Here is a 26,427-nt window from a genome sequence, read left to right on the forward strand (position 1 = left end):
TCCTCCGAGCGGCAGTTTCCCATCCCAAGATCCAGCAGCACGGCTGATCTTCCTCCAGGCTGGAAACACTTTAAAGCCCAGCAGCCGCCCCGTCTCCCCACCCTCCACTAACAGCGAGAAACCCCGAAAGGTTCAAAAGGCACAAAACAGAAGGAAACACCGCAGGAAGCAGCAGCCCTGGATGCCGGGGCCAGGCTGGCTCCTCCGGAGCTTGCTGCAAACCCTGCATCCCTGCTGCCTCCCGCGGTTCCCAGCTTCGCCCCACAGCATTTCCCGGGCTGCTCCGGTTATTTTTCAGCAAGGAGCTCGTACAAAAGGTGCCGGGGCCGCAGCAAAGCATCCGACCCATTGGATGTGGTAGTTACTAGGCAAGAGGGGAGAGCCACTGACAACTCGCAGGAGGCAAAAGGAGAAATTAATGGTGCTGCAATTCCCACTGCCTCCGTCATTAGGAAAAGAAAATGCATTCGAGCATCCTCACTCGAATGCACAATGTAATTTGTTTCAAGTTTAATATCATCCTCCTTCCCAGAGATGGGCTGAAGCTGGGAAAAGTCTCTGGTTTTATCGGCCGTGCTTCAGGGCAGATGCAAGGCAAAGGAGGGGATTTGCAGACATTTGTATAAAGGGGGGAAAAATCAGCTAAACCTGCACGGTGTTGGTGCTGTAAGAGGCAATCGGCCCCTAAACTGTTACAGACATTATCACCCCGCAGCTGCTTGCTAATAAAATAGCTAATTAGCTCAACATTTAACTTAAGTCTTTTTCTCCTACCCACCAAACTCTGCAGGGCTAAGACTGCCCGGCGTCACCACGCTCCTGCACGAGCCAGTGGCATCACCTCCCCTGACAGCACGAGTTTTGGGGCAGGACAGGAGAGGGACGGGGGAAATCCCAGTTTTATCTGGGATTTAGTCCTCTCCTCGAGCCCTGGGCTTTGTACAAGGAGGTTGGGATTTTCCCCAGCCCAGCTCGTGGTGTTTCCTCCTCGGGGCCTCTTGTTTGCGCAGGCGGCCGCAAATATTTCCTCCTCCCGGTGCCCCAAAACGGCTGCGCTCACCCCTCGACGTGACTCCGGCGGGAGCAGCCCGGCTGGGCATCGGCACCCACGACTCCCCAAACCCACCAACGCCACTTATTAAGGCATCGCATCTGCCTAGCTCATCTCCCACAAAAGCTACAGAGCTCCCCTGCACCTTCTGCTGCTGGTTTTTAATGCGAGAGCACGGCTGGGCCGTCAGCCGTGTCACACTATGTAATTCAAGTCAGGTCTCCAGGTGCTGCCGGAATAGAGAAATAATAAAATACAGACCTGGTGGTCCCACGGCAGCAAAATCGCTGGGCTTTTTCTCCAGGGCTGGAACAAGGAAGAGATAAAACACGCTTGCTCCAGAGCACAGGCAAACAACTGCTTATCACCACGTTAGCAGCCTCAAGGCTATTGCGCGGCTTCAGGAAAAGTATTATTCCTCTCTGCTCACAGTAAAGTTTCTATTTTTGGCCCCTCCGTCACACCGAGCTGCTGCCTTCACCCGCACTGGGCTGGGAAACCAGCCAGCCCCGCAGCCCCAAGGGATCCCTGCAAAGCCCGTTTCCTCGGCGGCTGCCAAATTCACCAGCAAATGGCTAAACTTTCGGTAAAATAGAGATAGTTTTTGTTAAAGCTGCAGATTCCTTGCCGTTCACCTTGGTTTGATTTTTTTTTGGGGGGGGGGGGGGGTGTTGGGGTTTTTTTATCCCTTGAAATGGCTTCTTTCCTGGGACATCTCCCCAGCGGAGACCCAACAGATCAACCTGCAGCAGGCCCTGGGTGGCATTGCCACCGACAGCTCAGATTTGCAGAGGGAGTTAAATCAGGGTGGCTGAAATGCATTTACCTGCAGATGCCAAAGGGCATCGGCCAGGAGGGGAAGGGGGGGGCACGCTGCAAGCCTGGGCTTGCTGCAGCAGGGAGGCTGCTGGGGAGGCTGTCCCGGGTGATCAGGCACCAGTTTGGGGACGTTTTGATGCTGGGGAGGGTCCAGCCAGGGCTGCCAGAGGGTTTGGGGCTGGCATTGGTGTCCCAGGGGATGCTCGCCTGGCTGGGGCTGGGGGGGGAAGATACCTGAAGGGCAGCTGCAAAAGTGCAGAGCCAGACTTTGTGCTGGACTTTGCAATGACACTTCGCGGGGAGTTCGGGGTGGAAAACGGTGGATTCTCTGCCCTTGGGAGGCCAGAAAAAGCTGCGGCTGCTCTGACCCGGTGCTAGCAACAGCCCTGCATGGTGGGCAAGAGACCGCCAGGTCCTTCTGCCAACACATCTGTGACACCCTCCTCCCTGCACCACGTTTTCCTTGGCCAGAGAGAACAGATACAGTCGCTTTATCTCTCCGCTGGTTCCACTTTCCAGATCTCATCAGCTAGCCTTGGTTGCAGAGCTGCCACCAACCCACTGCAATGCCCAAATCCAAGCACTAAATACATTGAAAAAGAACATTTTTGATAATTGCGTTCTGTGGAACTGCGGGATCTGTAATTGAGGGTGAAATTATGTCCAGGGTGCATTTCAGTACTGAAAATAGCATGATAAATTAGCTCAGCTTTTTCCTGGTTGACTCAGCTAATCCTTCAGATGCCGACAGACAGATTTGATTGTATCGTCTCTCCTTGGGCTCAGTAAATACCAAGGCCAAGTCGTGGCAGCTGCAGAAGATATATACAGAGCTGCTGCCTGCAATATATAATCTGCCCTTATTTCTGAATGCACCACGGCTCGGCAGCAGAGCTGAACAGAGGTCGCTCACGCTCCTGTTTTGATTTATGAATATGGATTTTGTTGGTTAAGCCATTAGGAGCGGTGATGAAGCAATTCAGCGTACATCCTGAACTGCAGCTTGCCTCATTTGAAGCCCGCTCCGCAGAACATTCTCCGTGTCTTCCCCCTGCAACACCGTTCATGCAGGGAAGATTATATTAAGGCTTTGTCTGTAATGCTGTAATTCCACCTTGCCTCCCTGAGCCCCTCTCATATGTGAAACAACCCAGCCGCAGGCAAGGAAACGGTTGCAAAAGGAGATTGCAGAGGACTCGCGCCCATGCGCGGCGGGAGAAGCTGATATCCCGCCCAAGGGGCTTAAAAAAAAAAAAGCATTAAATCTGCCGAGACCCCAACTGGGACCCTGCTTTGGCTGTTTGCGATGCTGCCCCAATGCCTCCATCCACCCCAGGGGATTCGGGGATGCCCCCAGCCGGGGTAGCCGGGGTGAGGGTGACCCATCGCACCCTGCCCCTGGGAGCAGCGCTTACGGCCTCCCCCCGCAGAGCAAAGCATTCAAGAGGAGATTTACCATCACGGGCCATGGCTCGCTGAGCGGCCGAGCATCGCTCCCCGGTGAAGCCCAAACCAGTTAAATCCTTCTTCCAAGGTCGTATTCCCCGTTCCCGGGTCAGCACGTCCCAGCCCCGTTCCACAGGGCTTTGTACCGGCGCGGGGTAAGAAACAGGCTGTGCCCGGGAGGCCTGGCTGTGCAATTAGAGAAAACAAAGAGGGAGAGGGGGAATTGTACACGCAGCACGGCAAGGGCTGGGGTATGGCCTCTGCCGCCTGGCTCCCAGCTGGCCGCCGGCTCTAAGCCGTATTTTTCCCCATCACTGCTGTATCTGCTTGTTTTGGAGAGGAGAAAGTTCCCCCCCCCTCTCACCCCCCCCGGCTGGTAATTGCCTCCAGCTGCCCTCGTGTCAGGCACGGCGCGGTAGAGGGCCAATTTGGCACCTTCTCCCTAATGAACCAGCGCGAGCCAAGATGTGGTTGTAGATGAAACAAATGCGTTATCCACGCAGGAGCCTTTGGGAAGGGTCCCGGCGAGGGCAGGTTTCCCTTTTACAGCAAGCAAGATGCTCAGAAAGGAGCACAAATAATATCTGAGATCTCTCCCTTCCAGAGTGGCAGAAAATTAAATTTCCACATTATTTATTCGAGCAACTCGCAGAACTCCTAAATGGAGCGGATCAGGCGCAGCCATTCAGTGCATCGCTTGCCAGCCGTCCCCTCCTCATTTGTTTTTAATTAGCAGCAACGTGCAGGGGGCTGAGCCAGGCAGCGCTAGCACTGCTGATACACCGACGGATAACGGAGCTCGCCTCCTCCAGCCGGGATTACGGGCCATCAAGCAGTTGGCTGCAAATCACCCCCCTAATATGCTGGGAGCAAGGGTGGGATAAATGCACTGGAGCAGGTAACAAGGTCACTGCCAAAAGGACACTTGCTCTGTGTGTCAGGTATTATGGTAACGAGGATTGAGGGACACGGGGTCAAATGAGGCTCTGTGGGTGACTGCACGCACCAGGGTGAGCTGCAAGACCTGCCCCAGCCCGTGACTAATTTGGGTTCCCGGAGATGAGGCGAGGGATGAGAAGGTGAGAAAAAGCCCCCGGGAGAAGCCAGCCACAGGATAAAAAAACACTTCAAAGAGAGGTGAGACACGAAGGCTGAAAGGGAGAGAGGGAAGAGAGCGAGTTTACACATAAATTTAAAGCAGTTGCACCCTCCCTGGCTCAGGAGAGGCACAAAATATTCCCAGTGGATAAGGTGGGTTAGGGCTGTCCCCCCAGGTGCCCGAGTGACAAACTGAGATAACTGATGGGAACCGGTTCGCTTGGGACCGGGAGGAGAAGGGTAGGCGGTGTGACAGCGTGTCGGTGGGCGAGCGGGAAAGATGCTCTAGCTTCCGCTTCTCCCAGCGTGACCCCAGAGCAGCCCACGAGCCCCCACGGGAGACCCAGCCCCAGCAGGAATAAGCATTGTCCCTCCAGCCTGGACCCGCACCAGGGGGAGACATGCCAGGGCCACCAACAGCCGGGACTGACGGACAGCGAGACCGAGCACACGGTGACGGAGCGGGAAGCAGGGAAGGAAATGCCTGAGGTTGGCTAAGGAGTTGCTTATTGAATATTTCAGAAGGAGCTGATGGCCGGTGGCCACAGACTCCCATCGCCCTCCCTGCCCTTCACACCAGTGGTTCGTTACACCTCGTGCCGTCCTCCCGGAGAGATCAGGCGCTTCCTTACGTGCCTCGGCCCTTCCCGCTCGTTTTCGGTGGGAGAAAGCACCGTCCCCACATCTCCCTGGGCTAAGCATCCTCCAGGTGTGGCTGCTGGCAAACCCACACACCGGGGTCCCCCTGCCAGCCCCCCCCTCGCCACGCACTACCAGAAAGGAGGGTGCACAAGGCTGCCTGTCCTGGGGGGGTGTGGGGGGGGTGTCCCTGACTCCCGGCGGTGCCCAGGTCCCGTGGGGCGCCCTGGGATACCCCAGGAGCCCCGAAGGTGCCCGGTCCGTAGAATCTCAGGGTGACGGGCGGGGGGGGGGCGTGTGCAATGTCCCACGAGTGTCCGTGTCCGCAGGGAGGGAGGGGCGGGGCCACGAGTGTCCCTGTCCAGTCTTTTGGCGCCCCCTGGCGGGCGCGACGCGCCACAGCATCGCCCCGCAGCGACCCCACGCGGCCCCCCGGGGTGGTGGGAGACCCTGGACCTGGAGAGGGTAAATCCCAAAGTGGGGGTTTAAAAGGGACGTTGTGACATTAAATCGCGGGTGCGAAAGGCACGGCCCCACGCGCCGGGGAGCCAGGAACAGAGACCCTCACGCAAATTAAATTAATTACCGCAAGAACGCGTCAGCGGGGACGGCAGCGTGCAAGCAAAAGGCTGACATCTCCGAGGAACCACAGAAAGACCTCATGCGTCTTTAATTAGCCATATAGAGCTTGCCACTAATTAACCTTTTGCACTGGGAAGAGGAGGAAGAAACAAAGCACTGCTGGGAAGCAGGGTGAGCAAAGCACACACCAAATTGCTCGTCCTCCCAGAATTCTGCTCTAGGGAGGGATGCAAAGAGGAGAGCGCACACCCAGGCTTGGACTGCTGAACATTCCCCCATTTAGGTGCCTCCAAAGGCTTGGAAACTGGGAAATACCAGCCCTGGGACCAAGGCAGGTAAGGTTCCTCTCTCTTCCCCCAGTCCCTGGACTCAGCACAGGGACTCCCAGCCTCTGACACAGCCCCTTGGAGGGATTGTGTGGGTCTGTCCCCCTCCAACCCCTCCTGCACCTGGAGGGAAGGCAGATGATGCTCCCCGCTCACAGGAAAGGGGTCAGGGTAAAATAGATGGCTGATAAGCAGAGAACGGTGAAAAATGTCAACCCTCCCAAGCAGCACTGAATAAATGCCTGTGTTCCAGCCCATTCCCAAAGGAGCAGGGAGATCAGGACCGAGACAGAGTGCAAGACGGTGTTTCACACAGCTCAAGGGTGCTGATGCTCCGGATAAGCTTACCTAACATCTAGACCAAACTCAGTTTGGCTTGCCAGGCTGGTCAGTCAGCGTGAAGTTCCAGACCTGCCCAGCAGCACGCGTCTCCCAACAGCCAAAAATAAAACAAGCGTTAGGCAGAAAGGCAGCAGTATTGCCTTGAGAGGGAGTGGCAAAACCCAATGCTGCTTTCACACCCCATCCTTACCCCAGGGTAAGGTCTCCAGTGGCTGCCAGGAGTTGGGCTCACACAGGGAACTGATTTTCGGGCACATACTTGCAGCCTGAAGAAGGGAGACCCACCTTCCTTCCTGGCTGGAACCAACAGACCTCTGACTCTGCGTTAAGACACCAAAGCCTTGTGGTTTTTAGAAACAAGCCAAGTAGGAAGAAGCAGCATCACCACAAACGGCAGCAGTGGCCTCTTTGGCAGAGCAGAAACACAGCCCTGAGAAGAGACTAAGACCCAGCTGCAAACACAGTCCCCAAGCCAGCGTGGGACGTGCCTGTTCACAGCAACCGTCTTCCCAGAGAGGGAAAAATTTACCCTTGCGCAGCCTCAGTTTCTAAGCTAACAACTACAGGGACAACCCTCTGCCTGTTTCACAGTTAACAGCCCCTTAACTGGCCACGACACTGGGGACTTTACCCCTAACAGATGGAAAAAGCAGTTCATCCATCACCAAGCCAGGAGGAGGAACCCACCTGCTGAGGAAGAACCTCTGCCAGGTCACAGAAACCTCCTTGCTCCTCGACCAGGGGCTGGGGCAAAGGAGGTGAGACTTACCCCTGCGCTGCCCCAGCTCCTCTCCAGGAGGTGTTAAGCCGCCCAGCACCAAACCTTCACATCTCTGAGTTTCTTTGGAAGGAGAGGGAGGGTTGCAAGCCAGCATTTGGGAAGTGCATGTGGTTAGTATTCAAAAATGCTGCCACTTGAGAAACTACATTTGGGCTCCTCGAAGGCCAAACATATGGTAGGAGTTACTGCATGCTTATTAGACATGTTTTACTATTTTCTCTTGCTAAGGCTTGAACGACTGTGCGATCGTATGTAGAACACTTCACATAAAGCAGTGGGGTCAGATGTGCCTTCAGCACCAGAAAATTAACGCACACGATTAGCGGAAGACATTGGTGGTAAAAAAAAGAAAAAGGGGGGTGGGAAATGGACTGCACTCAAGGAGCTGTAACAGTGCACTCTGGCCTTGATTAACTACCAGCATTAAGGCAGAGCCAGTAGTTCAAAACTAAAACTTTCCAGATTAAAAGTTCATGCGTGAACTTTGGTAGTTTAGTGCTCCATGGCCAAGGTTTGTTCTCAAAAATAATAATCTGCCAAGAAACTTACTGGCAGAATTGGATTGCAAGGCTCAAAGCACAACATCCGCTCCAGTGAAGACAGGACTCGGGCCTTTCCCACCGAACTGGGGACCCTGCCGTACGTCCTGGCACAAAACCAGGCACAAGACCTGCTGCACGAGGACAAACGACTCCTCGGTGGCAGCTGAGCTCATGCCACAAGTTGTCCCATTTCAACATAATCACTCTTTTGGAAAATCAGTGAAAGCAGTTCAGATCTGAGGTGGGTGTGAATTTGAAGGCAGGGGGGAGACGGGGGGGGGGGGGGGGACACAGACATGAAAAAAAGGCATAAGAAATACAGACAACTCTTAGCTTGATTCCATAAAGAAGGGGGCTTACACCATCACGCTTGCCTCCCCCTCCCCATTCCTTGTATTAAGTTTTGTGCGAGCTGACCTCTTTCAGACTAAGCGGAAGAAAGAATAAAAAAAAAATAATTCAGGATTACCACACGCTTCCTTTCAGAAAGAGAAAGCTGTGGCTGGAAGGGCAGAAAGACTTAGTCAGGGCTCAGGTCATTAGTTCTGCCGGCCCCAGCATCTGCTGCAGGAGGGAGCTAGGCACCACGGGTACCCCGAGGAAGTTGCTGTGTGGGATAGATGCAGGAGGAAGGAACAGAAAACAGGGACAAGGGAAGAGTTAGAATTTCACAGCATGAGGCGTGGGGGTTTGTGCCTTGCATCTTCAGGAAATCAGTGTAACTGCTCACCAAGTACCCAAACAAGGGAAAATTAATTCTTATCACATGGTGGAAGACAGGCTGCTGCACATCAGAAGGGTGGAACTCACCCGCTGCTTTCCTTTGAACAAAAAAAACCAAACCAAAACAACAAAAAAACAAACAGAATTAAGTTCACAAAACTTTCCTTTTTATTATTTGAAATTGGAAAAGGCTCCTTGGGTAACAATGATCAGGTGTAAAAGTAACACACGCGTTTTGCTCAGCTTTCCGATACCTGGGATAAAGTATGCCAAGTGTTGCCAAGTCATGTCTGGCTTTTATACAGCCCGTTCCTCTCAAACTCACAAACAAAAGGAAAGGCAAAACCCCATCACTCAGACAGGGGAGCAGACCGGGCAGGCGAGTTGTTTAAACTACAGTTATCATGTTCCACACGGATGTTTGTGGCATGAAACAGAGGTGTTTGATGTCAAATGGCATTTTAGAAAGAAAAGCTCACCTTTTCCCCCTGCACTACTCCCTTTATGAAGCAGGGATCTGGTGTTTCACCTTCATTTTTAATAAGTACCACCTTTAGAGACTTATTTACACTCAAAGCCTGCTGGAGATGCCCAGATAAATCCATCTGTGTCATGTTAAAGTGGTGAGTGCAAAATACACATGGAAACAGGGTACAACTGCTTAGGGGAAGTAGGAGTACTAATCAATGAAAAAAGTGCAGATTGCTTTAATTAAGCTAATAAACACAGTTGATCCAAGCGTCTTTTCCTCAAAAATTAAAAAGACTGCAATCCAAACAAAACCCAGAATCATACATTTTAATTCAGCACACACACAAAAAAAAAAAAAAAAAGTCAGTGGCACTCACAGTTTGGTAACTTATCTTCTACTCCACCGCCTGATCACACATCTCAAATATTTCACTGTCCAAATGGTAAGCTAGGCTGTCCGTCTGGCCTGCAGCACGAAGGCCAGCACACAATCCTTTGGCAGCTGAACACAACAGAAGATTATTGGCCACGTGAGCACCCAGCTACAAGACAGAGTTAATATATTATCATTTCCTAAACTAGCAAGTTCAGATTATACAACCCATTTCCACACAACACCCAACACTCCCATTAAGTTCCACTAGTTTTAAATTAATAAAAAGCAATAAAAAGTCATCCTTCTTGAAAAGTAAACATTGAGCCAGCTGCATTTTGTTTTTTTCCTGGTAGCTTACACCTCCAAGCACGCTTGCACATGAATTTGCTTTCTCCCCCGTACAAGGTTCCTAACTAATTGCCAACCAACCTCTGCTGTCCCATTCCAGAGTAGCCGTGGCAGTACTGCACTGTTCACTCCAGAAGGAAGCTGACAGCCAAAGCTACAGGTAATTCCGTCCCTTTTCCTCCTCCTCAATAAAAATACCCGAACCCTGACAAGTCCACGTGGACTGCACTGAGTCTCCTACAACCACAACGCCCGATCACAGCACATTTACAGCTATGAAATCAGGCCCAAGGCAAACAAACTGGATGGATGAGGACCTTTGATGCTTCTGTTTTCCAGCTGGCCAAACCCACGTGTTTTGGCAACACAGAAAGCATGATCTAGGAGCACAACACAGCCCGAGCACGTAAGCCAGTCACTTGCTCATTGCTCCTGAGCTAGAACTAAGCCCTAGGTCTTGCTGTGGCTATTGGGGCAATACTGCTCTGCAACCTAATTGCAAAAACGCTTTGCTTATTCCAAAAGGCTTCTGCCAAGAGAGTATTCCTACCCCTGACAAGTTGTTTTCCATCTTCCCCAGCACTTTTCACCCATCTGGGATCAAGAAATAAAGCCAATTGTCCCCAAGATTTTCTACAGAGCAAACAGGACAAGGACACGTCAGCACCAGAAATTTATCACCATCTGCAAGGCACCACCACACATTATCCCTGTCAACAGCTCACAGAAATATCCCAACAAGCTGGACAACTAGGGTTCAGGAAACAAGCAGGGTATGCACTAAGACATACTGTGCAGGGGGGTGGTACAGCCTGTATCAAACACGAGCAAGTAGAGCAAAATTCTGTACTGTCAGCACACTGCTTCCCACCGGTGCCACGAGGGAAGACAGGACCTGGGCTGTGGTCGCAACCCCCTCAGCCATGGGCGATGCTCAGATCCAAACTGCCTGCCACTAAATGTGGCTGCACTCCTCTTGTTCGTTCCCCTCTCCCAAAGCTTTCCGAGCAGCAAGTTGTAACTCATCGTGTTATTCGGCTTTTCTCTGAAAGCGCTGATGTAGCCATGTACAAAGGAACCAGCAAAGGGACAGGAACACCCAGAGCATTTATGCCAGTCTCTCAAATTTCACCGTCTTAACAGCTTTCTTCACCCTAAGCCAAATCACAGGAAATTTTCTTCTGAAATGCCACAAAAGCCTGCCAGGCTTTGAGGAGCAGAAGGTGAGAAGAGAAGGCAGAGGAGGAGTATTAATACAAAATTTGCTATTTTCATTGCCTTTGCTCTAGACAGAATAAAGCCACAGTGTATCAGCAGTTTTGCCTTTAATCAGGACTAGCACATTCTGACATTTTGAGGCCAATCAGGTACGCTATAAATAAAAACATGCTACTACAGGGGCAACGCTAAGCTCTGAAAAGTTCCTGCAGGGCATCAAGCCTCTGCAAAGCCCTTCTCTCCAGCCAGCCAAGCAGGTCTTGCCTTCAGAAGAGAGACCTTTAACACTGCCACTGAAAAGGTTTGGAAGGGACAAGCTACAAGCAGAAGAACCATCTTAGCCTGGAGAACAGCAGATGCGCGACCTGTGCCAACAGCCAACCAACAGGTCCTCACCCAAGTGACAAAGCAGACCTATATTCAGCACCAAGCAAAACACTCCTGCCATCTGCTATCCATCGGTTTGCACTCCCCAGCAGACTCCTGAAATCAAGGGGAATTTAAGCTGCAGGTAACAACTACTCAAAACATTTTACGACACAGCAGTGGAACATACCTACATCACCTTTACACATTCAGCCAACCCAAGACAGCAGGTTACAGGGAGGAGAGTACAGAGCCAGCATCTGTACTTAGGAGACAGGGAGTCAGGTCTCAGGCCAAGTGCTTGTAGTGCTTTCAATATAGTCTGGATTTTCAATCTTGCTTCAAAAACAAAAAGCAAAAACTATTAAGTCAGTTATGTAAAACTTCAGCATTTTTGCTTTTTTTGGGTGAGTGGGGACACTGAGGGAAGGAGGAATCCACAATCAGAGCTATGGATCCATTAGCAGCTGAAGCAGAACTGGTTTTAGGGACAGGTGATTGAAAGAGCTGCCCAAGGGGACCTCTCTCATCCCTTCAGGCTGTTCGGGAAAATAAAAAGCAGCCAACATACTGGCTGCACCAGCCTAACAGCAAGCTCCAAGATAAACTGGCTGCCCAGATGCCAAACAGACTCCTAATGTCTTTAGGTATCCCAGAAATCCGCATCATCAAGCTGGAAACCTCCATCTGCAAGATTAAGCACATGCTCTCCTTCTGCACACAGCTCAGCAGCTGCAGCAGAAGGCTGAGGTGCCCAGTTTTAGCTTCAGCTAAACCTCTCTGCCCACACCCCAAGGCTCAGAGGACTGCCACCCTTCCTCTCTCCCAGCCCTGCATGACAGGGTGAGATCCAAGTCAAGCCTTCCTTCTGCTGATGCTGACAGGAACACCTCTAACAGGCTGCTCAGAAACAAGCTACTTTTTATAGCTTATTCACTAGAAATGGTAATAGCACTTCAGATCCTCACCTCTAACACTAAGGCAGGTTTTCCACTACTAACAAAGCAGTAGGAAACAAAGAAAAAAGTGCCCCAAATCACCTTCGAATTCCCAGAGGTTTGTAAAACCATATCCAAAGAGACAGGAATTAATCCTGTGAGTGACATGACCTTCTACTCAAAGTCTCTGCTGGAGACTCGGTTCTCACGCAGCTTGAGGGAACACTCAGGAGCCAGAAATGGCAAAAAGCCCTTGCGAGAGTGAGAATAAAAGCTGCTTGCTGTCAGTGAAACCAGGCAATGACCAAAACTTCTCCATAGATGGGGCCTGAATCCTCCCAACACAACACACGTACAGACACATTTACAAACCAAAACCTGCAGAAGATGTAAAGGCAGAGTTTTGTTAGACACCGATCCGGCTGGTAGTGGGAAGAGAAGAAACCTGGAGGTTATCATAACAGCCAGAGCAACTGCAACAAAGGATGTATTTTGCTTGTAACCAAGAGCTTCCTTACAAACAGCTCTTTTCTCTCCACATAAGGATCCCTATCATCTCTTCCTACACAGGATTAATAACATGCGCTGATGCAAATGCTGATGGTTTATAGCACAATTCAGAGTCTGTAGATCAGCACTGGACAGGATTTTCCTGCATAGGACAGTCTGTGGGGAATCTGCTTCCTTGCCTGCAGCCCACACTTCCCAGTGGAGCTCAGATCTGCCACACAGAATGCAGGGATCGTGGAAAGAAATTAAGCCCAGAAGCTTTCTGTGGATGCAGCAATCATCTGGGATGAAACAAGTACGACTAGAAAGGGAACAGAAGGGTCCTGTGAGTGGAGCAGCAGCACCCACCTGTCAGGACCAACCCTTAAAGGTGCCAGAACAAGCCTCAGCAATATTATGAGAATCCCTTGCCACTCTGTCAGACTGCACAGGGCAACCTGATACAAGAATGACACATCACTGGGATCACATCAGTACCAGCGTCATGTGGCACCTTCTGCTGCCCATCACAGACAAGAGTCAGCAGGCTGCAGTTGGGCTTATTTCACAGTCGGTTTTCTTTTTTCTCCTTCCTTTACATTTTCAGATCCACTTTAAAAGATCTGAGGTGAACCTTTCAGGTACAACACCAGTTTGAATGCACCAGCTTCTCTGCAGTTCACACTCATTTCCAGTTCCTTACCCAGCTCCTAGAAGAAAAAAAGAATCATCTCCTCTACGCTCAGGGAGACATTCAGGCCTGGAGCCCCAGCGACAGCACATCCATCAAGCTCCAGAAGCCAGGCCAACGCTACACAGACATTTACAGTGGGAAATCCTCCCCTGCTGAGGGAATTTCTCAAAAGGAAACCACCCACTCCAATTACTAAGCCAAGGATGCAGGTATTACACCAGCCTCACTTGACAACGCTGCACCCAGACAAAGGTTTCTGGAGAGGAGGACATGCTTTGTCACTGCTGATGCAATTTATCATTAAGCAGCCAGCCAGTCTGCAGCGGGGGACCACACAGTTTTTCAGGAGGGTAAAGCAAGTCTCCCAGGAGGACAGATCGTCCTAGAGCACAGCAAAGGCTTAAATGAGTCCCTTCCCTGAAGAAGAGCTCTTTCCACAGGAGACTGCTAATGGTCAGAGCAGCAGGTTTGTGTCCATCCAGTCAATTAGATGTTCTTCTGATCCAGCTCTGACCTTGAGTTATTTTTGTTCCAATGCATTCTTTTTGCAATAAGAAAGGTCTGGTTCCTCCTCTGCAGGATCCCTTCAGCTATACAAAGCTATGTTACAGACTGGGTAACAAGGACTGCTAGGGAGCAGTGTGGAATGGCAGGGAGGAAAGGGCAGTCATGGATATTTTAACCGGGATGTGTACATTTGGGGTAAAAAGGCTTTATTAAAAGTGCATGCTTTTATTCAGAGGTACCAAGAGCAAGGAATCCCCATCCCAGCTCTGGCTGGGGAGTGCAGCAGCCTTTGCAACCCCTAGCCCTGTCCATCACAAATCACCCGTCAAGTAGCCAGCGACTGAATGTTCTTCAGCATTTCATCAAAAGCCTCACGGGAAGGCGCTTCGGCATTCTGGAAGGAGACCTTGATCCGGCTGTAGAGACTGAAGGACTTCAGCTCCAGCCAGATGAACCCAAAGCGATCGTCATCAAAGAGAACAAAAACACCTGGTGTTCGCTCGGGGCTGGTGAAGCCGTGGCCAGCAATAAGCCCCGTCCCATAGAAACTGCAAGGAGAGAAGAATAGCAAAAAAGATGTGAGAATAGCCATAATTACTCAACATTTAATAAAAAAAAATTAAAAAAAAACCCACCAAACACAAAACTGTGATCAAACAATTGTCAAACACACTGCCAGGTGCTACAGAACAGGGAGTTTTATACTCAAGTCAGTTCTTACCACACAGCACAAAACACTGTTGATACCATTTTAAGAAAAGAAACTCCACTGCTATTTGGAGGTTGCTGCTTTTGGCTATTCAAATTAGCCCTTGCACACCAAGGCTGAATTTTTCTGTAGTTCAGGCCAGTAATCCATCTGAGATTTACTCCTGCTACTCAAGGATGAACCCAGGCCCAGACAATCCTCACAGAAAAGGAAAGACACATTGAGAGGGTGACCAGAGAGGCAAACCTTGCGACAAAACCCAGGGGAAGAGAGAGAAAGAAAAATCTAAAAAAAGAAAAATCTAACTGGAGCTGGGGAAGAGTAAAGGTCAGTCTAACCTCCAAGCAAGCAGCAGGTGGAGCAGGGTTTTATTCAAACACAACTCGGTTGTGACAGCAGGGGCCTTCTGGGATTAACCAGCTATTGGTAGGTTTTTCCACAAGCACAGATGTTTGGCTGAAGGTCACCTGCCTAAGCCTCAGCTTTTGGGCTCTTTTTTCCACACTTCATTTAGTATGCTGCTTTACTGACTCTAGGTCCCATTCAGCAAGGCTCTCTGCATACTTGCACCCACTGCTTAGGGCGCTCAGCACCTTCCAGAGCTGGCCCCAAGGCATCAGAGGCCAGGGAGGGGTGGGAGAGAGCACCATGTTCCCACAGCCAAGGAACACAAGTGACACACACAGAAACGGGAAGCGCTTTCAACAGATCTCTAAATATACAAGCTGAGCAGCTCTGGGAAACAAAAACACATTTAAAAAAAAGCAGAAGGTGGAAACAGGAGAGGTGTTAACTTCAGAACTAACAGGATAAAATCTAGCAAGGAAGCAGGATGGCAGATGATAGTGTGGTAAGAAAGAGAGGGAGCAAACAAGAGCGTGGGAGATAGGGCAGCAGCAGCAGAAAATCTAAGCACAAGGGGCTGGGAGATCCACATGCAGGTTAAAGGCCCAGCAAATACAGAACATGCCTCAAAGACTCCCCCCCATTCCGTTTCACAAAGTGACTGGCACAACTGGGCTATAAAACCACTAGTCCTCGTTACCAAATTCGGCAGGTCCGGGGATAGTCTTCATTCCTCGATATGACTCCCATGGGCAACACAAAGGGCTGGGAAGCTGGTGCCTTGTCCTGGGTTGTCCCCTCCGCCCCAGCTGCAGTCTCTTCCCCCTCGGCACCTTCTCCTCCCAGGGGCTTCGCAGCAGGCTGGGAGGCAGCCTCCTCTTCCTCCTGCCTGTGTTCCTGCTCCTGCTCCTCCCGACGCACCTGCTCCTGGACCTCCAGGACAATGCGAGAGAGTTCACTGAAATCGCGAAGGTTCTCAACGTCGGGTAGCTGCAGAGGATGCGCCAGGTCGATCTCCACAGTCTGCTGCCCAGCTGGGATGTTGGGATCTCCCTAGAGACAGGAAGCAACAGCATGGCTGCAGAGGCAGGGTGCTACAGAGTTCAGACCTGTATCCTCCCCACTTCCATCATTTGACTTCTACACAGTTCACCCTATTCTACAATCACCAGTTTGGCAACAACAACAACAAAAAAAAAACCAAAACACTTGGACCTTGTCTGTTGTTCCCTGAGCTGTCTATGTCATCTCTGCTTTCCCCCTCCGAGGAACAGAATTTTAAATCAAAAGCTACAAGCCAGGTCATACTTGCAAGGGTGAAAGTCAAAGCTGCAACTGCACTTTGTCAGAATCCCTCCCTGCAGAGAGAAAGGACCTCACCAGCCTGACTTCAGCAAGGAGCTGCCAACATTTGGTACTCAGATACGTGCAAGTGATCTCCAGTGACCTGCTACCAGCTGCTCACAGAAAGCAGCTGGGAGGGAGAAAAAGGGAAGCGGGAGCCAGGTGTCATCATCAGAAACTTTGCAGAGCAGGTTCTAGCTACTCTGCATGTGTTAAGATTCACCCGATGCCACCAATCCCTACAAAGAAGAGGGTTTGGGCTGGCAACAACCAACTGCCTCCCAGACAGAAATCTCTCCTATGGATCCATGGCATCAAGAATACTTTAACAAGCATCTGAGAGAAAGGAAAATGCACTCACGGTGATTTTAGTCCCCTTCGCTTTCTTTCCATGAAAGCTCAACATGACAATCTCCAGCCCATGGCTCCCATACGTTCCTTTGAAGAGACCTGGCTTTATAAGGTCGTCGGGGCTGCTAGGAGGGAGGTAGATGCGTCGGTATGTCAAGCAGTTGCTGTGCAAAAAACAAAAGGTTAGACAGGTTAAGAGAGAATCCCTCGACATGAGGAGTGTGTTTCCAGTCTGCTCCTCCAGGCAGCTTTGGGATGTCATCAAGAGACAGGCGGGATCTGTGTTTTCAGCAATACCAACAAGCTTAACAGATTTCACTTTAGATTTATGCAAGTGCTCCCTCCTTTCCCTTCTCTCTACCAGTCCTTGTTAGCACACCAGGAGGCTCCTGCAGCAAGGTCACAGTAAACCTCCTCACTCCCTAGGATTTCCGGAGAACCTAAGAGTGAAGCATATTTAAACATTTGCTACAGCAAGGTGGCTGCTATTAGAAGTTTGGAGTGACAGTTAAAAATACCCAAGTTCTCAGGGACTGTGTGATTTCTGCATAGCATGCTACAAAGCACGTTGCTTACTAATATGGATAATAAGCAGTCAGCTCCTTGGAACCATGGGTATTTGCTCTGTCTTCAAATTAAATAGTTAAATGGCTCAAAACCACCTTACTGTGCACAGTTATTGTAAAAACTTGGAACCTTATTATAACTGCTGTCATTACATCTCATTTCTCTGTACAACTGGAAAGGACTATGCTTTACCATATCTTTGCACAGAGCCTGCAAAGACATAACAGCCAGAGCAATGTTCAAGCCCATTGCAAGCATCTCATCCTTGGAACAAATGATCCAATGTGCTCTTGAAGTTGCAGCAGCCTCAATACCTAGAAACAGCTGGTGCCCTTACTCATATTGGCTGGTGTAGATGAACTTCATCAAAATGAGCTCTTGCATGTGTTCATGGAAGATGTCTTCCAGAGTCCGACCCCACTCTTCCCTTAACCACGTCCGGAATTCCTGCAGCACAAGGAGAAGAGAAAAGGGGGAAGATAAAAGGCATCTCATTTGCAACAGTGACGTACCCCAACAAGACTTTGCCTCATCAGCATGATTCATCAGCAGAGCCACAGAGAAGGCATATGCTCTGCCAAGGACAGAGGATCACGGCTGGATTTGGGAACAAGCATGTGTTGCTACAGAGCTGGCTTGGAAATACGCTTAACAAGTAGCGATAACAGTAACTGCCCCATACCTGCCAGACACCACACAATAAACATGCTCCCCTTCAAATAAACTACAGGCAGAACCAATATGCCTCCTCAGAATAAAAGTGTAAGCATCGCCTGTTACTGCAAAGTAGCTGATCTACTACTTTACATCCTGACTTACCTTGCAGTAATTCATTTGTGTGCCCATAAGCTGACTTCTGTGCCCTATCCTGGCATGTTAAACACAAAAGGGGAAGCTTTTGAAAGGCACTGAAGATTTAGGGGGTTAAATCCTGCTGATTTAATACTGATGCATCTGAATCCAAAGGGTGCTTTGAAAACATCACCTGAAGTACCTCTACACCAGCTCTGACAAGTTAATACCCTACCATGAGTTAGCGCGATAACAGCTTACACTAAGATAGCAGCCTACCAAGTCATATTCCAAACCTGCTTGCTTTATCTTCTAAAGCCGGATCCTCCAATTACCATAATGCCATGCACACTTTGAAAGTATTAAAGCATTTCTCATCTGCTACAGAACCAGAAAACACTTAGCTAAACCTTTCACCCAGCTGTTTCCCATTAGTAGACAGACATTTTAAAGCATTTGTTAGAAACAACTGAAATATCAGATTTGTCACATTTAACTACCTGGCAGCAAACACCACTACCTGGAACAGGTATTACCTGAAGGTTTTCATCCTGACATTTATACCTGCACCTTAAAATATGTACTTTGAGTCAGGAATCTGCCTTGCTAGGTATAGCCAACACAGACACAGGATGAACAACCAAATGAAGCTTTTAATCCCTCCACCAAGACGACAAGCAGTAGAAAGGTGCCCCACTGACAAGCAGGTATTCAAATCCAGCTGGTACTCAACACTATGCCTGTGTCTGAAAGATCTTAATTATAACAACAGGATTACCACAGAGATCAGTGTCTGGCAAGTGCTGCATGGTGCACAATGCATATTGCTGTCTTTCTTTGGACAGGCCTGCTATCAAACAGGACTGGTGTGTGACACAGGCACAGGAAGAAAAAAGGGTGCTCAAAAAGCACCTTGCCACAGAGAAGTGCCTAAAACAGCTTTTGCTCAACAGGATGGACGTTAACAGCCTGCTCCAACACCCTGCTACACACTGAGGTAAGGCATGGGGTCTCCACCCAGACATTCTGCAGGTGTAACACTGAATTGATCTCATATAGTGGATCCTTAAACCACACCTTGGCAAGTACAGAAGAGGTTCCCCAAGATCCTGCAGTTATTCAAATGAGGCCACTTCCATTTTGATTCAAGTCACAGATCAACTCTAGCCACTTAAAAAAAGATTGTAGTAAATCAGCCAGAAGCTACCAGCCTGGGTTTTCCTATATGTTTGATACACAGAAACTAGAAGGCAGAAGTCTACCTCCCAGATCCCAACATTAGCTAAGAGCTTAGGTAAGACAGCAATGCTTTATCTTCAGAAAGGGGATGTACAAACAGCCTTACTGCAGACTCTTGGCAAAGCACTCTTACCTCTTGCCTTCCCCCTGACATCCGATGGTGATCTGTCTGGTTGCATTTTGTGGAGAACTCATCCTTCTTTACAATCTGTAGTTACCATGGAGGAGAATTTAACAGGTTACAGACCTGTTTAGAGATGCCTAGGATGATGTAACTAAGACTGCTTAGAGTAAATGCTTTACATAACAAACATTACTGAATTTGCTACAACAGAGAAATCATTAAGTGATGCCAAGTACATCACCTACAGAATAGAGAAATAAAAGCAATAAAACCCCAATGCATTCTAATGAAAGATACTAGTTTTAAGTTGCTTCTCTATTTGACCTTCCTTCTTCAAAGAAAAGGAAACAACCTCTCAGGAAGCTTTTCAAAGCATCCAATGTACTGAATGGATGCTACATAACCTTCTCAAGGTCCCATCTTGAGAGAGCTGTAAAACAGAACTGGTCTGTGTGTCTGCTTGGACACGTTCACCAGCTGCACAAGGCCATTTTACATATCCTTTGCCCCAGCCTGTACACATACTGGTGCTCCCACCCTCCCACCATGCTCCAGCCCAACAGAAGACAGTACAACAGCCTTGCTGTACTGTTGCCAGTGAACAAATTCAGAGCGGGGGAGCAGCCCACACAACTTGTCAGACACATAATGAGTGTCAAGCTGGCATCCACACATATAACAAAGTGGTGAAAGCCACATCCCTTAAATAAAATTCTCATCTAGTTTTTTGATGAATCCATTTCCAGAGCCAATATGCATGCGCATGCACACACATCGCACCTAGGATAGATGATGCTGAAAGTGCTAGAGGAGCTCACCTGGATATGGCCGTTATGAGGTCCCTTATGACCATACATACACTCAACTGTTGCACATTTCCTCTCCATGAGATGAATCCTGAAGAGAGGTTTGAATCTCATCGGATCATCAACATGAGGGTCATGAGGTGGCAAGTACATCCACCCGATGATGAACAAACCATCTACCTGCAGAGGGATGGGAAACAAAGCATACGAGATCAGCCTTGCATGCTTTCTGTTGAGTTTGCAACAAACAACTTCGGGGCCTGTTCTGCAACAGGGCAGGAGCTGTAGAACAGCTTGCTGCATTTCCAAACTGCTTTCCAGCAATTAAACCAGACCATATGCACTCACAGCACACCCCTGGTGAAGAGGGAGAAGGTTTCTTTACGAGGCTTCCTGCACCACTGGAAAATGATCAGGCCTTTATTACTGCAAACGACTTTGTGACGGCTGCTTGGTGTGCAGGATCCAGAGGGAGAGACTGCACTGAAGAGACCACACAGCTAGTCAAACTCTAATTGGTTTGAGAGCTCATGCTGGCACATACTCGAATAGACGAATTCTACTTCTCATGATTATCTGCGCCTTTTGGACAAGGAATTATTTGGCTCTGTTACTCACAGACAGCGCAGGAAGCAACAATCTCCTCTGCTGAGAGGTACAAGTGCCAGCCCTCTTCCTGCACGCCTAACAGAATCCTTCCCCTCAAGCTCTGCAATTCCAGAGAAAGGATATTTTCTGAACAGAGGAATCTGAGACAAAAGCAGACCAGCACCACAAAGGCACACTTGCCTTTATAAGGTCACAATATCATGTAAGTATTGGCACACTTGGATGCACTCTTATACCAGTTCATGGAACAGAATCTTGCAAAACCCAAAGGCCTCGTGATTTGTTGCGCTTCAACCTGTCAGCTATTGAACCTTGGTGCAAAGAACAAGGGCTTCAGCCAAACTTCTGGCCCAGCTCTCACTAATACATAGTCAAACGTTGTTCATTAACTGCTCTCCTCAGCAGCACAAGAGCTGCCAGACTCCATAGGTCTTACACCAGTATCACTACATCTGATGCATCAGTCTTAGACATGGCTGGTGAAAAGCACGGCAAACTACAGGAAGGAGAGGTGCGTGAACGCAAGTGCAAAACCCTTTGCAAAACGTTCAGCTGTAGGCAAAGATAATGCAGTAAGCAATGGGCCAGTGCTAAAACCTCTGCTGTACTCGATGCACAAGGAATCGACTCCTGTGCCAGCCACTGGAATATCAGCATTAAACTCCAAACCAAGCCTTTCCCTGAAACATTCCTTGTATTTTCTGTGTGCTCCTGTGGCTGTTTGGAGTACAGCTGAAAAACAAAAGGACTGTCTGGAGAAAGGTGGTGATGATGAAAAGATCCAATAAGCAACCTCTGGGTCCCAATCACCTGCTTGAGGGCTGACTGTTCAGACTTCTCAATAGCATGGAGATGGCACCGAGGTCTAGAAAGCGGTATACAAAAGACTTATCAGTCCTTGACACCACAGCCCCCAGAATGAGGTACTCACTCACCACCACGTTCAGTAGTCCCCCATAGGGCCCAATGTCCGGCTGCCATAATCCCAGGATGTGTCGGTATCGGTGCAGCACTAGGGAACAGTGAGACACTGAAGTGAGCACAACAAGCTAAGGAATTGGGATTTCGGGAAAAGAAAGAAAAAGGAAGACTGCTACCAGACTGCACACAACACTGACCAATACCACCCACAACTGTCTTTATTAAGGAAGAGAAAACTGGTTACACCCAACCACAGCCAGACAGTTCTGAACTGAGGCTTCCCACAAGCTCACACAGATTTATGTTGTTCTCTGCAGCCCTGCTCCTGGCCTGGCGTGGGGGCAGGAGTTACGTCTCCAGGACTTTACACAAACAGATACCACACTAGGAATTCTCAGAAAACTTTTGCAACACGGCCTTGTTAATGCAAATCACATGATACACCCAGAGCTAAAAACAAATAAAGTATCTGCCGTCTCCAGTTACCAAAAATGTACTTGATGCCTCAGACTGCAAAGCAACAGAAAATAAGGAAGGGCAGAAAAGCAGTAAGGAACAGGGAAATTTGAATATTTTGGAAGAGTTTCCCTGCCTTGTATAGACAAACTTGTCTCCAGGGTCAAGCATCCTTAAAAACAGCCACCGAGAGAGCACGGGCAAAGCGCACAGACCATGCCAGCTCAGGAGATCTGGCTGTGTTACCAGGTCAGTAACGGCCTTAAAAATTCTAAGCAGCTGCATTCCAGCAGTGCCCAAAAGCTGCTTCCAAGTTCCCCTCAAAGCCTACTGCAGCAGGTGAGGCTTCTCCATTTCTCATCTGAGAGCTAGGTGCACTTTCAATCCCACCAAAATGGAAGGACAAGTAAGGAACATTTTCAGCAAGCACGAGAAAACGTCTATTACAGAACGATCTTAACAAATGTCCTCTCTTGAGGAAAGCTTAGAGATGCTAATTGCCTCCAGTCCTTACACAGTCATCCATTAATTTAGTCTATGCAATTTCCTGACATGACCAGTAACCTTCACGTAAAGACATTACACGCAATCTGGCATTCTGGGCAGGAACAACAGGATGCAGATTATTTCTACAAAGATGGCAAGAAGATACTACACTTGCCTTACAATGATGTTCATGGCCAACTCAGAAGGCCACAATAACCCATTTTGACCTACAGGTCTGGTTTTGCTTTGCGACAATTTATAGGAAGAACTGTATTTCATTGCAGCTGTTACAACAGCTTTGTTTCATTAACTACTTAAGATAGCAAGAACTATAGAGTGTTTTTATTACACCAAAGCAGAGAACTTCCACAAAGGTTTAGGACAGCAGGGAGGGTTGTCCAGAGCTGCTGCCAACTGGCCTGGAGGAGCCTTTTCCTGTGCAGTAAACAATTTAAGATTGATGGCCTGGTTTCACCCAGCGAACCGAGTGCAGCACAAACAGCACTAAGGCAAGCAAGTAAACCACATTCCCAGTCTTCTTGTCTCAGTGCAGTAATTACATATTAATAAATGGTATGTGCATAAGCTGCTCCACCCACCACAATCTGCCTTCTACCCTGTCTGGCATGGAGCTGATAAAACCCAGCTTTTTTTGGTTTTTTTAGGACATAAAACTTGATGCAAGTTATGCAAGAGTGATGAGGATGTCCCTCCTCCCCCAGCTCCTGTCAGAAGCACTTTCAGAGCTGTAGCTACAATCGATGGACTTTTCAACAGCGCAGAAAGCGTCTGCTTGACAAGCCAAGCCCTTCCACTCCAAGGCACATGCCTGTCGAGGGCAGTTTGTGTGCTCACTTTGAGTAAACAGCCAGCTGCAGCTGCAGCTCAGCTCACCAGGAGACATGGAGGTTCAGGAAACGTGGCTGAGTCACGGACACAGCCTGCTTCACCATCTGCCCTGACCACCCAGCAACCTGGGGCTGCAAAGGAGGGAGGCGGCCAAAAAAATCCTATTCACCTTCAGAAGAATCCTACCCACTGGATAGCAGCTTCTGTGCTTAGCTTGCACCACTACTGTAAACAGCTCTTCTTTTTTAATTTTTTTTAAAACCCCAGCTGTTTGGCACCACAGAATTCTCCAGATTAGCTGATGGGAAACAGGCTGCAGCGTGAGCAGTGCTTCACCCAGCCTCACCCTCCCTCCACACCAATGCCCACAGCAGGGACACTTTAACAGACAAGTCATCTCCCTCACTTGCTCAGGGAGCTGTGGACTCCTTCTCCTCCCCTTCTTTCAGGAAAGGAAGTTACTGGGGAAAACACTGGTACTTGGGCAAAGGCCCAAACAAGTCTCAAAGCAAAAGCACAGCTCCATTTTCAAGCCTGGGGTGTCTCCGGGCTCCAGCAAGCCAGCAGCTACATTCATTGCAGGGAAAACCTGATGAATTCCAGCTCTGGCTCTCCCTGGCGGGAGACAGGATGGATCTGACAGTTGTTTCCCTCCCTGCTCCTCGAAAGAAAACAGCACTTGGGTCTTTCTCCAAGGTTTTCCTCTGCTATGCATGCTGCCTCTTTTTCTCAATCCTGAAGAAGCCTCTTGCCTATCCAAATTTCTGAACCCACATCCTGCCAAATGGAGCAAAAATACATCCACTGGACACTTCAGTACAACTCCCACCCAGCCTAGATATTACCCATGTTGCCCCAAGCGGCCCTGCAGGCTCTTCAGGTGGAAAGGCAGCTTGAATCTGTCTGGGGATGGGCTAGGAAAAGCAGTGAAACCCCAAGCTCCCACCAACCAAAGGCTGCCTGGGAAAGGTCTAATGCCTGTGCTCTTCGTTAAGAGTTAAGACACAGGACAAGGAAGTGACACTGAGCAAATGCATGGCGATTCAAGCAAGCATCACAGTGCTGGCACACCGCAGACACCATAGGTATGAACAGACAAGTTAAACCCAGAATGGGTTATTAAAACAGGAAGAGAGCAGATGATTTCAGATGTCTTAACTAAATCTTATTTCATGACCTCTTTCCAGCTTGGACAGCACAGGCAGAGAAACGCAAAAACCTAACACGGGAGTTTTCAGTGAAATCTGCAGCCTTTAAAGCAGAGGTAGCTCACTTTGAGTGGAAAAGACCTGATCCACTACATCTCTCTTGGACTCTCAGGATGCAGCAAGGTATCTATAAGCAAAATGAGTTGGAATGTAAGCAGTTACTGCCCCCCAGCTGGTGATAACTGACCTGCTAGTGGAAAGAGCTAAGTGTCAGCCAGGCTAGCTTAAACCCTGGGGAAAGTGATCTGAGCTAACCAAGCTAATGCTGCGTGAATATAAATTAGGAAGCAGTCACGTGGTAAATCCTGACAACACGTCTCAATACAGAGGAAGGGAAAAAGGCAAAAAGGGGCAATTGCATCTTAAACTACATTGACTGCTCCCCAAGTAATTACAACACAACCCTAGATAAAAGGGGCATGAGACATCAGAAGTTTGGGGCTGCAGCTAAAGCATGAACAACTGAGGGAACAGCACAAAATGCCGTATGAGAGCCACCACAAACGGCATGTTTGGAGCAAACAGCCAGGTAACAATCTACAAAGGAATCCCTCATCCTGGGGGACAGCTTGGACGTGCCTCTCCTTCCCATCGAGCTCCAGAAGAAGGCTGGTGTTGACAGGCAGGACTGTCGAACCTAAAACTTTCTACCGATTCCTGCTGTAGCACTGCTGCTGCTTGTCTGTCATGACTCACATTAAAGACACCATCTTCTCTGCGTGGCCGATGCTCGACTGCTTTTGTTAGCACAGGTAAGTCTGCAGCATCCACTCCACTCATTAGCATGTGTGAAAAACTACATTCCCAAGCACCAGTGAGTTAGTATCTTGAGTCTGCAAAACTCTGCAGACCCAAAGTGGCATTAGAGACAGCTCAACAATCCCTCCAAATGCTAAGCAGTACTGGCTCCCTTAATTGATGTAAACTAATCAGTACTTCCCCCCCCAACTCCTGCTGAACTCCAATGTTTTACTGTTCTTCCCTCAACACATCAGGAGGGAAGGAACAGTTTACTCAGAGCAGCTATTTCACTGAGGAAAGCAAATCACAATCTCTGAAACACCAGCAGAATGTTTACTAGAGAGGGAGATGGTTACAAGGATTCACTGGGCACAGAGGGAATTAGCATGGAAACCCTCAGCATTTTGCACTGGGAAGGGCTGTGGATCTGAATGCAGCTCATCTGGATCACGACAAAGCTTTTTGCCAGTCCAGAGCTTATTTAAACTTGCTTTTGGGAGCCCTCACCAGGGTATCTGAATACTTTGTTCTAAGAGAGGAGCAATCCATGAAGAACAGAGTGAACAGAGACCCTCCTTTTTGTGCCCAGTCAGGACAATTTTCTAACTCAAAGCATCAAAACGAGACCAACATACCTCACTGCCTGTCCTACACTGTCACTCTAAAGGGTCAGAATACTCCACTGACGAGCAACAGAAAGAACAGACTAACTGGCATCCTCCATGCTGTCCCAAGGTCCACCCCAAAATAATTTGCTTAAAGCAACGTCACACTCCATGCAGCATCTTGTGTGTGCTTAGTGCAGGAAGCATCAACCAGCAGGAGGTACGTACGGCAGGTGTAAACATCTCTGTACTCCATGTGCTCGTAGTCGGGAAGGATTTTCATAAAACGCCCCGACTTCACTCGTGGGTTTATACCTGAACAGACACAGCAGGGTAAGTACCAGGGAACTCTGCTCCACTGTAACCAGCACGTAACATTACGATGAATCTGGACCAACCACACAGGAAAGTCAAACTCTCTTTTGACTTTACTTCCAGTTGTGGTGCTCCATTTGTTTCCATCAGCCCCAGACTCGGGTATACCCGGTTAGCAGGATTACTCACACAGAACTTGGCATG

At 49.0% G+C, this 26,427-nt stretch overlaps 2 protein-coding genes across 11 annotated transcripts in view; both read right to left on the reverse strand.

Annotated features, from left to right (window-relative positions):
* The window catches only part of KIAA0513 (KIAA0513 ortholog), a 28,518-nt gene extending 27,092 nt beyond the window's left edge, over positions 1 to 1,426 (reverse strand). The window contains exon 1 of the mRNA XM_049806769.1: positions 1,313 to 1,426. The gene's annotated coding sequence lies outside the window, so the exon portion shown is untranslated. The remainder of the gene's footprint in view (positions 1 to 1,312) is intronic.
* Positions 1,427 to 8,494: 7,068 nt separating this feature from the next.
* FBXO31 (F-box protein 31) overlaps positions 8,495 to 26,427 on the reverse strand; it is a 29,181-nt gene continuing 11,248 nt past the window's right edge. For 5 of the 10 annotated variants that reach the window (XM_049806757.1, XM_049806763.1, XM_049806762.1 and 2 more), the window contains 8 exons: positions 26,137 to 26,223; positions 21,578 to 21,654; positions 20,046 to 20,213; positions 19,237 to 19,311; positions 17,410 to 17,519; positions 16,516 to 16,669; positions 15,511 to 15,863; positions 8,495 to 14,304 (listed from right to left, as the gene is read on the reverse strand). In XM_049806757.1, coding sequence (XP_049662714.1) covers positions 14,082 to 14,304; positions 15,511 to 15,863; positions 16,516 to 16,669; positions 17,410 to 17,519; positions 19,237 to 19,311; positions 20,046 to 20,213; positions 21,578 to 21,654; positions 26,137 to 26,223 — 1,247 coding nt within the window. In that variant the 3' untranslated portion in view covers positions 8,495 to 14,081. The remainder of the gene's footprint in view (positions 14,305 to 15,510; positions 15,864 to 16,515; positions 16,670 to 17,409; positions 17,520 to 19,236; positions 19,312 to 20,045; positions 20,214 to 21,577; positions 21,655 to 26,136; positions 26,224 to 26,427) is intronic. The other 5 variants (XM_049806766.1, XM_049806765.1, XR_007506804.1 and 2 more) reach the window with 4 other exon arrangements.

This window comes from Accipiter gentilis, chromosome 7, assembly GCF_929443795.1.
Source record: "Accipiter gentilis chromosome 7, bAccGen1.1, whole genome shotgun sequence".
In the NCBI taxonomy this organism is placed as follows: Eukaryota; Metazoa; Chordata; class Aves; order Accipitriformes; family Accipitridae; genus Astur; species Astur gentilis.